Consider the following 13,142-nt stretch of genomic DNA (forward strand, 5'->3'; position numbering starts at 1 on the left):
TGGGATTTTTCGTTCGACCCAAATTGGGGGACATCAGAATTCGTTTTAGAGGTATGGTTCCTTCGGCCTAGTTTCTTATTTTGATCCCTAGAATACGATTTTCACAGAGCAATGAGCGATTTTTAAATCGACCCGCTCTAGTATACACCCTCATGCCAACTAAATTTTTCTCCTCAGTTATATTGAGTTTCATAAATACCCCTAATATAAAGTAATACCCACCTTCTGTGAAGTAAACCTAACTCTAAATTTGATCTCGTACTCTCCCTCATCTAAGCAATACGTTTAGCCCTGGATGGCACTTCCTATTTTTGATACGCTAATACGAAAATGGGCTTCGGCGACTCGACAAGCCTATTTTAATTTGATGTGAAGTGCTTGCGATTGAAAAAAATTAATTTTTTTAAGCGTTTAATTAAATGATTTATTTTTTTGTATATATTAGTTGATCATAGTTGGCCTGGATCAAATAAGTTTATGAAAAAAATTAATATCACATACGAGCTTTTGAAGGTTTATTGAATTAAACATAAATTAATCATGTAGTAGTATGACTCTCTCACCACTCTGAATTTACGCAAATTACTTAAGAATCCAAAATCAACGACTCTCTAAGTTTCATAAGGTGGGAGTAATCATTTCTCCATTAAAATCAGGCAAGCTACTACAAAGGCCTTAGAAACCATTTGCACCGCAACCGCAAAGTGGGCTAACTATTAAGGCTAACAGTATTAAATCTCATGAGAACCGTTAGTGTAAAAGGTCTGGCAGGGAGGTAGCGAAATTCCTTCTCAGACAGAAGAGGAGATAGCTACAGTCCTTGATACGACTAATAGGGTACAATACATGGGAACGGCATATGATCACCATAGCATCATCTACGATCCACGGCGATTTTGTTTAGAGGATGTGATAGTGCAGAGCATATTCTCTGCCGCTTTGCGGCTTTCACCAGGCTTAGATGGCACATCTTTAGTTCAGATATATTGAAAATAGATAAGCTGCATTCTCTTTCTCTCGTCAATATACCGTATAACTAGAAGTTTTTCTCAAATCAAATAACGTAATAAATGTTTTACTCCTGTTTCACTGTGATAACTTATCACCGAATGTAATACGCCGCGGCGCTCGTTATCGCAATGATCGTAAAACCAGCATCTAGTGGCGTTGTAACGTCATTGAAGTTGTCTATATTGTAATCTCTTGACGTCGCTGTAGCCAAAATGATAGATTTGTGTTCTATGTTAGTTGGCATGAAAAGGTCCTCATAACAGTCTATTTGCCATTCCTAGACGGCGTAAAACTGGAAAATCATCATCACAACGTACAACACAAATTGAAGGAAGAGCTCGACCAAACACCCAAAAAAGGTTATATGTCTATAATTTCTTAGTAGCTTTAAGATGTACCGCTTTTATACTAATCTGAGATAGTTTGAAACTGCTTGAACTAGCGATAATCAGATCATCAGAACATACAGCTATCACGTTAACTTCATCTGTTGCATTCTTGGTATATAAAAGTATGTATGTAAATGTACTAAAACCCATTTATTGAAGGATCAAATCCAATTTCGTATTCCACTCCCTACCACTCTACTTCTAACCTGACTTCCTAAGTTTCAACACACGATATGAATATTTGACGAAACATTCTGATTGTTGTATGTAAACTGCATCATGCAGCTTACTATTGAGATGTTGACATATCCATTTGATGCATGTGGAGTCTCCGAATACCACCAATGCAATCACCATTCATTGATATATTGCCATTCATTCATTCGTCTATTGGTATCGCTGCTTTTCTTTTGTCAGTATAAATGCTCTCGAACGCCTCTTTTACACTGTTCGACGCAGTGGCTGTGTCCTCACTAAACACATTTAATTCATTATACTGCTTTCGCGCACTGTAAAGGCTAGTTTATTTTTGGAACTCTATATTTTCCAGGTAATATGAATAAGAGGTAATATGTAGGGTATTCGTGCTACAAATATCCTAGGAACTTAAAAAAGTTTTTAGATATTTCATCGTTTTCTATTGACATATATTTTTTTCAAAACTAAATAACAACTCTTACTTTATTTTAGCATGCATTTTGCGGAAAAGCGGCTGATATTTGGGCTCTAGGAGCAACGCTTTATGCACTTGTTTATGGAAACGTCCCATTTGTTGCAAACTCAATTCCAATTCTTTATGAGAAAATAAAAACAGATCAGCTTGTTTTTAAAGACTCTCCAATAATTAGTGAACAGCTAAAGGACTGTATTTTTAAAATGTTGACCAAAAATCCTGAAACCAGAATCAATTTGCAGCAGTTAAAAGTTTGTACTTTCATATTTTTAATATACACCCTTCATCGACGTATATATTTTAATTTAAGGAACATCCTTGGGTGACAATAGATGGAGCACATCCTCTTCCCAATGAAAGTGAGAACTGTTGCTTGGTTAAGGTCAGCGAGGAAGATATGAATGCCGTTGTGCAGAGTATTCCCAAATTAGATACTCTAATTTTAATAAAGACAATGTTAAAAAATCATTCCTTTGGAAACCCGTATAGCATCGATGTTTTACAACAATCACAACCAAGCAGTGTTGCCCGAGCGGAACGCTTTGGTCGGGCTGGACGCTCAAATTCAGCACCTGGATCATACAACCAGATGTAAGTGTTTACTTGTAGCTATAGGATACCATATAGTAATTATCATATAAGATTTTTGCCATTCAATCTGATGAGGTCTGTTATTATAATATTATTCTTTCCATTTTTCTTGGGCGATTACATAGAAGATTGAAGAAATTGGATTTTAATAGCGTACTAACGATGAAAGTTTTTTGAACGTTTTGTAGATTATTATAAGTTAATTATAACTGAGTTTTTGTAAAGAAAATGGAGGACGACTACAAATTCAATATAAATAATAATGCTATAATTGCATATGCAGCAAGAAAATGATCCACTAAACGTCTTATAATTCGATGTAGCCGGCTGCACGCACCAAAAAATGCGTCGTTATCTTGCTCATGCGTCGTTACCTTGCTTGAACTGCAAGCGAGAGCGCGGAACGAACGACAAAGAGGCACAGTCGGCCCCCGCGTTCGGCAACGTTCGACATCTGGCTCTCTCCTACTTGAATGAGCATATATTTATATGTGTGTCTATGCGCATATGTATATAAATTCACATATTTGTATTTGCATATGTCTTTTCCCTGTCTGCATGGTAATGAACCATTTCTCTGTTGAGAATGAATGTTGAGAAATGAAAGGGAGTGTTTCGAGTGTAATGTCTCTTGACAAAGTCAAATCGATGATGGTGCCTCTTAGTGTTGTTGACTTATTAACGTCTGATGCACAATCGAAATTGAACATATCTTTCATGAATTTGATAAATGTTTCGTCATTTTTCACGTTTGTGTAAATGTAACTTGATCAATTCCAGTGCGATTCGATTTACCTCCTCTATATCCATACAAAATATCTATCAAACAAATAAAATTAAAATTTTCTTTTGAAAAATGCAACCATTCCATCAGTATTTTCTTATGACGTTGTCACGTTAAACTATCGTCAGTAAACCAACTTTACAGACAACCTCTTTTTTTATTATTTGAACTTAATTTAATTAAATTCAAGATGATTTTAATTTGCATTTTAAATGCAGTCGCAAATATTTCACCGACTTTTGTGAAAGTAATTTCTTTGCACACTTTGTGAAAATAATTGACTCGCACCAATTACAATTTCTTTCCCAAATGGACTTCAAAAAATTATTTATTTATAAAATAAGTAAGACTTGGGAGAGTGGAAATACTACTGCAGATGTGAAATGTTAAGTATGCAAAACAATATAACCATCAATTTCTGAAAAAAGGTCCGTACTTGTTAAACATAGACTATACTATGCGCGCTTTCCCGGGATTTCTTTTGCTTCAAGTTCTTCCATTTGTGTAGTAGTGGACAATAAGAGTTATCCTACAGTTGAAGGCAATAAATAGACTCCAAAATATTGCCTCAAAAGTAATCGGCACCAAGACTTAGGGTCGGTTTTACAAACGGGACCAAAAATGAAGTTAAGTTCTACTTAAGCCAAATCCCAGCTAAGTACAACTTAAAATTTCGTCCAAATCTGTATTTCACAATACAGACTTAGTCCTCCATTGGGACTCAAGTCTGGCCTTATTTTCGTCCTGTTCAAGGATAATTTTTAAAAAGTTACACCCATAAATCGATAGAAAATTATATATTAGGAATCTACCTGGAAACTCAAAACGTTAGCTATAATAGAGATATGTTAAATTCACGTCCAAAGTCGAAAAAGCCAGTCTGGCCAGACCCGGGTACCTCCAGGGTTTAGTAGGGAAAATATTTCTTTCAAAAGTATTGTATCATCGTAAAAATTCCTCGTATACATCAAGCATACTTATTTTGACATTTGTCAAAATGTGAAACAATTTGAGAAGTAGTGGTTGCTTTTTTTTTTTAAATTTAATGTATCAGACTAAAGCAAGCATAAATATACATTCTCTAAATGGAATAAACATGGCAGAAAGCAAGAGGAGAATAAATTTCGTTTTCAAATTCCACAAGTATTTATCCCAATCTGTCTTTCTTGGGTTCCTAAGAGTTATATAAATTTTTTTTTTTTTTAAGTAAAATAAATAAATATTAATTTTCGATGAGCTCCCAATGCCAAATCTTATTATCATATGATCGGACATCGACGGTTCTAAAATATATTACTTATACTATCCCATTTCTTACTAGCCGAGTATTTCCTATGACCTCTTAGCGTACGCTTGTTACAAATGTTGGTGTATTCTTCTTCTTCTTAATTGGCGCGATAACCGCTTACGCGATTTTGACCGAGTTTAACAAAGCGCGCCAGTCGTTTCTTTCTCGTACTAACCGGGGCCAGTTGAAAACACCAAGTGAAGCCAAATCCCTCCACCTGATCTTTCCTCTTCCTCTACTACCACCAGCTGGTACCGCATCGAATACTTTCAGAACCGGAGCGTTTGTATCCATTTGGACGACATGACCCAGCGAGCGTAGCCGCTGGATATTTATTCGCTGCGCTATGTCTATGTCGTCGTAAAGCTCATACAGCTCATCGTTCCATCGTCTGCGATATTCACCGTTGTCAATGTGCAAAGGTCCAAATATCTTCTGCAGGATCTTTCTCTCAAACACTCCAAGCGTCGCTTCATCGGATGCTGTCATCGTCCAATCTTCTGCGCCATACGTTAGGACGGGCATGATGAGAGCCTTGTCGAGTGTTAGTTTTGTTCTTCGAGAGAGGACTTTACTACTCATTTGCCTACTTAGTCCAAAGTAGCACTTGTTGGCAAGTGAGATTCTACGTGAGAGGCTGACACTATTATAGGTGTTAATGCTGGTTCCAAAATAAACGAAGGTTCCTACAACCTCGAAATCATAACTGTCAATAGTGACGTGGGTGCCGAAAGCGAGTGCCCCGACCGTTTGTTTGATGACAGTACCTCTTGTTTTGTCTTTTGTCCTCGTTCACCTCCAGACCCATTCGCTTTGCCTCTTTGGACAAGGCAGAACTAACAGTGCAATTGATGTCAATATCATCGGCATATGCCAACAATTGTACGTTCTTATAAAATATTGTGCCTGAGCGATTAAGTTCTGCGGTTCGTACGATCCTTTCCAATATTAGGTTAAAGAAGTCACAAGACAGCGAGTCACCCTGTCTGAAGTCTCTTTTAGTATCAAACGGCTTGGAAAGGTCCTTCCCAATTCTGATGACGCTGCTGGTATTGAGTAATGTCATCTTGCATAGCCGTATTAGTTTTTCGGGGATACCAAATTCAGACATCGCGGCATAGAGGAAACTCATTTTCGTACTATCGAATGCAGATTTGAAGTCGCCGAAAAGATGGTGAGTGTCGATTCTCCTTTCACGGATCTTTTCCAAGATTTGGCGTATTGTGAATTAATGATCGATGGTAGGCTTTCCAGGTCTAAAGCCACACGGATAAGGTCCCCTCAGTTGGTTGATGATGGACTTCAGCCTTTTACACAATACGCTCGCTAAAAACTTTTAAGCGATATTTATAAGGCTAGCCCCGCGGTAATTGGCACAGATTGCAGGATCACCCTTCTTATAGATTGGGCAGAGAGCAGACTTAAAATCTAATCGGCAGGCATGCTTTCATCCGACCATATTTTGCACAGAAGCTAATGCATGCACCTTAGCAGCTCCTCGCCGCCATGTTTAAGTAGCTCAGCCGGCAGTCCGTTGGCGCCCGCGGCGTTGTTGTTCTTTAGCCGCGGTGTATTATCCACATTAAAAATTTCTAATGTTATACTAAGAATAAATTCAAGAAGGTACAAACGGGGTGATTGTTGGTATCCGTACTTCCCCATGCCCCGTTGGGCGTATTGGCTTCGCTTTCGCAATTATTATCTTCTTCTCGGAAACAGATACAAGTTTTCCTTCGATGCGCTTCGTTGACATCCTTTGAATGCTAATCGGTAACTGTACCGCTACTAGATCTCTAGATAAAAACTCTGAAAGACAAAGGAAATTCATATTACTAGTCCATACCTGAGGGGGCTTTGGCATAATGAAGATTTATTTGAGTGATATAAGTGCTGGTCATCTACATACTGGCATGACCTCACCGATATCTGGCTCCGCCGGTGTCTCCTATGTCGAGTTGCCTCAACACCTCCGGCTCACTGTCAACGCCGCCAATTCGTCCTGTGCGTTAAAATTTTGTTCGTATTAACCTATTTTTCGAAGGTTTCAGAGTGGTTTTCGACATTTAAGTTCTTAATGCAGAAACAAATTAGCATTTAGGTAGCCATTTGCATTTTTGGGCATTGCACATTCAGCGTTCAGCATGAACGGCCTGTTAAACAGCACATTTTAGGAGCCCACCACCTAAATTGATTCTATATATCACGATCAAAACAAGTTTAATAACAAAAAATGGCTTGTGTCGATGTGGCCCAAACTTGCCACAAATAACAAAATAAATAAGGACTCTACACACTTGTTTGATATTTTCAATATTAGCTATTGTACCAACGCAAGGCGAATCTACATCACCTGATTTGTATTGGTATATCAGCTGATTTGTTTTTTTTTTCTATTGCCGTGTCCATGTGGCTGTCTGCCTGAAACAAGGCGAATTCATTCTTTGTTTTCTACTTTGCTAATACTTTGCTTTGGCAATCAAACGTACAAAACATTGTTGTTGGACTAGTGCCACCACCTTGAACGAATGCGCCTTGAACCAACGTAACTACTTCTTATTTGCATATATCTCCGTTCTCAGATGGGATATCAAACTAAAATGTATACAGATGTGTATGTTATTATTATTATTATTATTATAGAGTTACTCCATCTCGGTAGGGTTCGCAACTACCGGAGAAAACATGTGTCCCGGATATCGGTATCAAGGGACAATGCTCTGTTGTTTTGTGTTACGATGTAGTAATGTTGTAAGAATGTAAAATTTTAATAGATCTGGTTTAGAAAGGACCTTACTATATTACAAGTTTTCACTATAACAGCTTTTTGTATTTGTGCGTGTGTTTTTTCGTTTATATTTATTGATTTTAGGTTTTGTATGAAAGTGTTGTGTAGTATTCCTGTTGCTGAAATAATAATTGGGACTATTTTCACTTCATTTTGTTTCCATATGTTTTTGATTTCTTGCGCAAGCTGTATGTATTTTTCAATTTTTTCTGTATATTTGCTGTGTATATTAACGTCATTAGGGACACTTATTTCAATTAACTGTGTGGTTTTTTCTTTCTTTTCTATTATTGTTATATCTGGTCTATTGCATATTATTGTCTTATCAGTGTATATGGTTCTGTCCCAGTATAGTTTAAAGTCTTCGTTTTCTAGTATGATTTCAGGTGTATATTCATAATATGGTGCTGTGTCATTGGTTAAGTTGAGAAATGTGGCTATTTCCTTGTGGATGATTTTGGCTACTGTATTGTGTCTTTGTGTGTATTTTGTCCCAGCGAGCATTGGGCATCCTGCTGTTATATGGTCTATAGTTTCTGTGTATATGTTACATTTACGGCATCTGTCGGATGTTATGGTTGAATCTTTTATTATGTATTTTCTGTAGTTTTTTGTGGCTATGATTTGGTCCTGTATTCAAATGATGAATCCTTCTGTTTCTACTTGTAGATCTCCTTTTCTTAGCCACGTATGTGTGTTTTGCTGATCTATGTTGACATTGTTGACTACATGTGGATGTTTTCTGTGTATTTGTTTTTGTTTCCATGCTGCTAGGGTTTCTTCTATTGTATGTTTTGGTAGAATAAGGCTTTGGTTGTGGAGGTTAAGGGTCGTTAGTTCTTTGTCTGCTAGTACTATTGCTTTATGAAGGGATGTGTTTTGGTTGTAGAAGTATGTTCTTAAGTAATTTATTTGGTTGTTGTGCAGCTGATGGATATCAATAAGTCCCCTTCCTCCATTTTTTCTGGGTATTGTTATACGCTCTTTACATGAATGTGGGTGAAGTTTATTATGTTTTGTTAATTTCGTTCTTGTGGCTATCTTTAGATTTTCGATATCTGTATTACTCCACTTGATTACTCCAAAAGAATATGTTAACAACGGTATCGCATATGTATTCATGGCTTTAAAACGGTTTATTATTATTATTATTCTGAAACAATATGAACCCTGTCAGATATTTTTTTAGTGGTAGATTGTGTAATGTATACATTTTCTAATTTTCTAACTACGCATCGTCAATTACAGGTCGCCAGCTCAAATGTTACAAACGGATCTTGGTTTGTGAATCAGCACATACAGCGTGCCTCAGCGTACCAGTACCTGCGTACATTCCTGCATACACGCACACTCCACACATTCAGTTCCAATAGTCTTGAAGAAGTCAACAGCAAAAACCGTATCGTAGACAGTTGTTCCTGCGGCATAAGTTACGTAGAAGCTGAACAGAGCGGATCTCCTATTATTATGTATTTATAATATAATTTTTATTTAGTGTACGCTTGCATGGAAAAATTCGTACGTATTTTTTCCTTCATTCTTTAACTTAATTTGTTAGCGTCTTTTTAAAGTACAATTCATACGGCCGCCATTTTTTTATTCTATTTTCCCCATCCCTCCTAGCATAAAAACAGCTGCAGTAATACGTACATAAGTTTGTTTCTGTATGCTCATTACTAGATGAGTGCAAGAATAGCTGTGCTTTTTTACGCGCATATGCGTCTGCGCTTAAAATTATATAGTATGAAGCAATAAGCGCACACTTGTAGATGCTCTTACGAAATAGTTGCGGATGGGACTGGTGATACCAAATTTTATTATACAGTTTTATCGGCTTTTTGCTACCTGCTTTATCGACCATAAATATTAAATGAAATGTGAGCAGAGGAGACGTGCGTTGATATCGTGCAATACACTTTCAGAATTCTGAAAAGAATATAATATAATACTAACATTTCTTAACGCTTGCATTTTTTAGCTCGTAATTTACTGTAATAAATATTGGAATTAAGAGGAAATCATAGAATGAGAGAATAAATCATACGCACATACGGTTTTTTTATTTCGCTCAAATCGTCTAATTCGCCAAGAACAAAGTAGTAGTTTTCGTAGCCTTCCGAAATTAAACAATTAAATTATAGTTGGGGAAACATGCGGTAAAAAATCCAACTGCATATTCACTTCTCTCTCAGTTCTAAACAAAGAAAACCATCTCTGGCACGCGCAGTATTTGCCAGAGTTGCAAAAAATTACCAAAGTACATTTTTTCTATAAACTCGTACTCCAATACGAAACGACGAGAAAATGCATGTATAAATATACATATATACGCCTATTTAGATAATTTGTGGGATTTTTTTTTTATTCTTTCGAAATAAATTGTTGATTGTTGCTTCAAATTTCTGAGCTCATTTCGGTCATAGGCTTTTAACATTCTTTATTGCATTTTTTGTAGTTAATACGGACGAATATTTAATTTTGAATTTTTGTAGTTTAGTCATAAAATTAATTAACATTTAAGGATTCGAATTTTTTAGTATTAAGAGAAGAGTATTTGAATTGTTAAATAAATAAAAGGAAATAAATTACATAATTTTCTTTGACAATACTCTAAGAAAACCGAAGAGCATAATTAACAATTAATTTTCAGACATATGGAACCATTAGAGCATGAGCGGACCTTACTTAATTGTAAGAGGCATAGCCACACACAAGACTTTAGGTGGAAATTGCAGGGAAGGTATAGGCTGAATCCAGTTGAAAGGATTTGCTCTCTTTCTTTACTTTGCTTTCTTTTACTCACCTCCTTCTTTGCGGGCTCCGTTTTTATGAACTCCAGAAAATTAAAATTTGTTTAGCTAGAAGCAAAGTGCAACCACTTAGCCAAGGCACACAAAATATTAGCCTCATTTGTACGTAAATATATTTAATGACCTCTCCAATTCACACGAAAACAAATACTTTTATATGCACATACACATGCGAAGAGAAAGTTAAATAAAGAATAAATAAAATATGAAATTGTTGTTGGAATACAGTTTTAATGTTTATCCCTTTTTATTTGATTTTTTATGCTACTTCTTGTGTCAACACTTCATTTATAGTCATATCATTCACCCAGAAAAGATGTACGCGCCAATTATACATATGTATATATGTATATACTTTATATTTTGTCTTTACACGTTTTTATTCATGGGCAATGAAAAAACGCAAGTGTGAGAGCATACGGTAGTTGCTTTGGGTATGTTAAAAACGATGGGTTGCACGAGAGAATAGTTGCGGAAGTGACAGATATAATACATCAAAGAAGAACCAATAAAAAAACGACCATAGTTGGTAACGAACTCTGGCAGAAGTCGCGAACCAGAAGGTTCGGTTAAATCGAGAGGAGTATAAAAAATTCCAAATGAAATGTGCTGCAGTTATCTCAGAAGCACGATGGTAACGAGGTTGAGTTCATCATCAAACAAACAGTCGTCGCACTCGCGTATCGGCGCCCACGTCACTGTTGACAGTTATGATTTCGAGGTTGTAAGAGACTTTGTTTATTAAGGAACCAGCACTAACTCTCATTAACGTAGAATCTCTCTTGCTAAAAAGTGCTACTTTGGACTAAGTACTAAAGTCCTCTATCAACGAACAAAACAAACACTCTAAAAGGCTCTCATCATGCCCGTCGTATCGTATGGCGCAGAAGATTGGACCATGACAATATCCGATGAGACGTCACTTGGAGTGTTTGAGAGAAAGATTCTGCCGAAAATTTTTGGACCTTTGAACGTTGGCAACGACGAATATCGCAGGCGATGGAACAATGAACTGCATGAGCTTTACGACGACATAGACATAGCGCAGCAAATAATGATCTAGCAGTTTCGTTGGCTGCGGTCATGTCGCCCTAATGGATACAAACGTTAGGGTTCTGAAAGTATTCAATGCGGTACCAACTAGGTAGCGGTATCAAATAACGCAGCAAAACTATTATTATATCCGGCAATACCCTTTGCTTTTCGCCTGCTTCTTAATACCTGTAAACTTCAACTTCACTTGCCTTCACCAAGAACATATGGCCATCTTTAAATTTAATTAAATTCATGTTTATTTGTTGTTTTAAATAAATGATAAATAAATACGAGGACATACTGAGTTAAACACAAAGATATAACAATGAATCATTTTGAATTTGCGTAGCAAGTTAAATAAATTAGACGTCGCCCTTAAGACGCATTTGTTAAATGTGGTGGCACTAGACCATTATAAATGTCACGATAAAAAGTAGAAAAGAAAAAGAAAAGGACATATGCGGCACAGCCGACCAGAAATAGGAGCTAGAAGCATACGCCGATAGTTAGAATCATCAATGCCTTTTGTCCCAAATAGAACATAGGACCTCTAAGGTTTCAGTTGTTGAACTATTTCCATATAAACACACTTGGAGACAGTATTCCTCGCGATGCTACGACTACTAACATGCCGGATTATTTCTGTGATTTTATCACCATTTTCGACATCTCGCTGTAACAGTATCGGCACCATAAACACGATTCACAATTTCAGCGGCCTGGCTTGCTTTTTCGTCTTTATCAAAGAAAAACTGTAAAATGTACAATGCCACCTTGACAACGATCATAAACTTTAAATTAATTGATTGATACTTTACGAGATATCGAAGCTAATTAGGACGACTTCGTGGAATTTACCTAGCCCCTTTTCCCACGTCGTCATTGCTGCTGCGACTCGCTTCATATCCGCTGGACAGCTTAAGCACAAGTAGCCGTTTTAGCAAACGAACGTGACCACCTAGACCAGGACTATCCCGTGGATCGACGAATAATAGATCTCAATATGGAAATTCGCCAACAAGTAAATACACATAAGCGGGCAAAATGGGTTCAACAGCTGAAGACCTGTAACTTCACCTATGGTATGAGTAGGCTATGGTCCACCGTAAGGCCCCTGTCTAGTTCAACGAAGCACGATGACAGATTAGTAACCACTTTTGGTGATTGTGCTTACAACCTTTGGGCACCTGAATTTGAATTTGAAAAGGTCGAGCCAAGGAGCACCAGGAGATTTGGTGGCTCCTAAAACACTCAGGCTAAAGAGCCCATTGTATTTAAAGCTCTGGAAAGGGGGTAGATCGTCAAGGAGGGAGGGCGAAAAGTATCAGAGAAAGAGATAGGAAAGAATAGAGACAGATATAGAGATAGTTAGTCCTGTGAGAATTTTCCAGATTCTTTGGCAAATCTGTAAATATCCTCCAGTTTTAGAGAACGAGTATTACCCATTCTCATGACATCGGAACCCAATACTCGTAGTCGCGCTCTAGCAAAGGCAGGACACTCATAGGAAAGTGCTCAGTGCTATCCGCCTCCTCCAAGCATGACAGGCATACCGGGTCCTCGATGATTCCAATGGTGGTCGTTTGCTGACTCCATGGGTTGTGTCCTGTAATGATGCCGACCATCAACCGAATGTCTTTCCGTCTAAGTTTTAGTAGAAAGTTTGACAGTTTTCTGTTCGGACTTGTCACAAAACACTTTGCAGTTCTGCAGCGTTCTAGACCGGACCATCGCTCTTTATGTAAATTGCCTACATAATCGTTGATCCAGTTCTTG

At 37.3% G+C, this 13,142-nt stretch overlaps 1 protein-coding gene across 3 annotated transcripts in view; it reads left to right on the forward strand.

Annotated features, from left to right (window-relative positions):
* Positions 1 to 10,145, forward strand: part of LOC128866539 (calcium/calmodulin-dependent protein kinase kinase 2) — a 32,840-nt gene extending 22,695 nt beyond the window's left edge. For all 3 annotated transcript variants that reach the window (XM_054107367.1, XM_054107358.1, XM_054107375.1), the window contains 3 exons: positions 2,091 to 2,324; positions 2,384 to 2,664; positions 8,770 to 10,145. In XM_054107367.1, coding sequence (XP_053963342.1) covers positions 2,091 to 2,324; positions 2,384 to 2,664; positions 8,770 to 8,809 — 555 coding nt within the window. In that variant the 3' untranslated portion in view covers positions 8,810 to 10,145. The remainder of the gene's footprint in view (positions 1 to 2,090; positions 2,325 to 2,383; positions 2,665 to 8,769) is intronic.
* Positions 10,146 to 13,142: the final 2,997 nt, after the last annotated feature.

This window comes from Anastrepha ludens, chromosome 2, assembly GCF_028408465.1.
Source record: "Anastrepha ludens isolate Willacy chromosome 2, idAnaLude1.1, whole genome shotgun sequence".
NCBI lineage: Eukaryota > Metazoa > Arthropoda > Insecta > Diptera > Tephritidae > Anastrepha > Anastrepha ludens.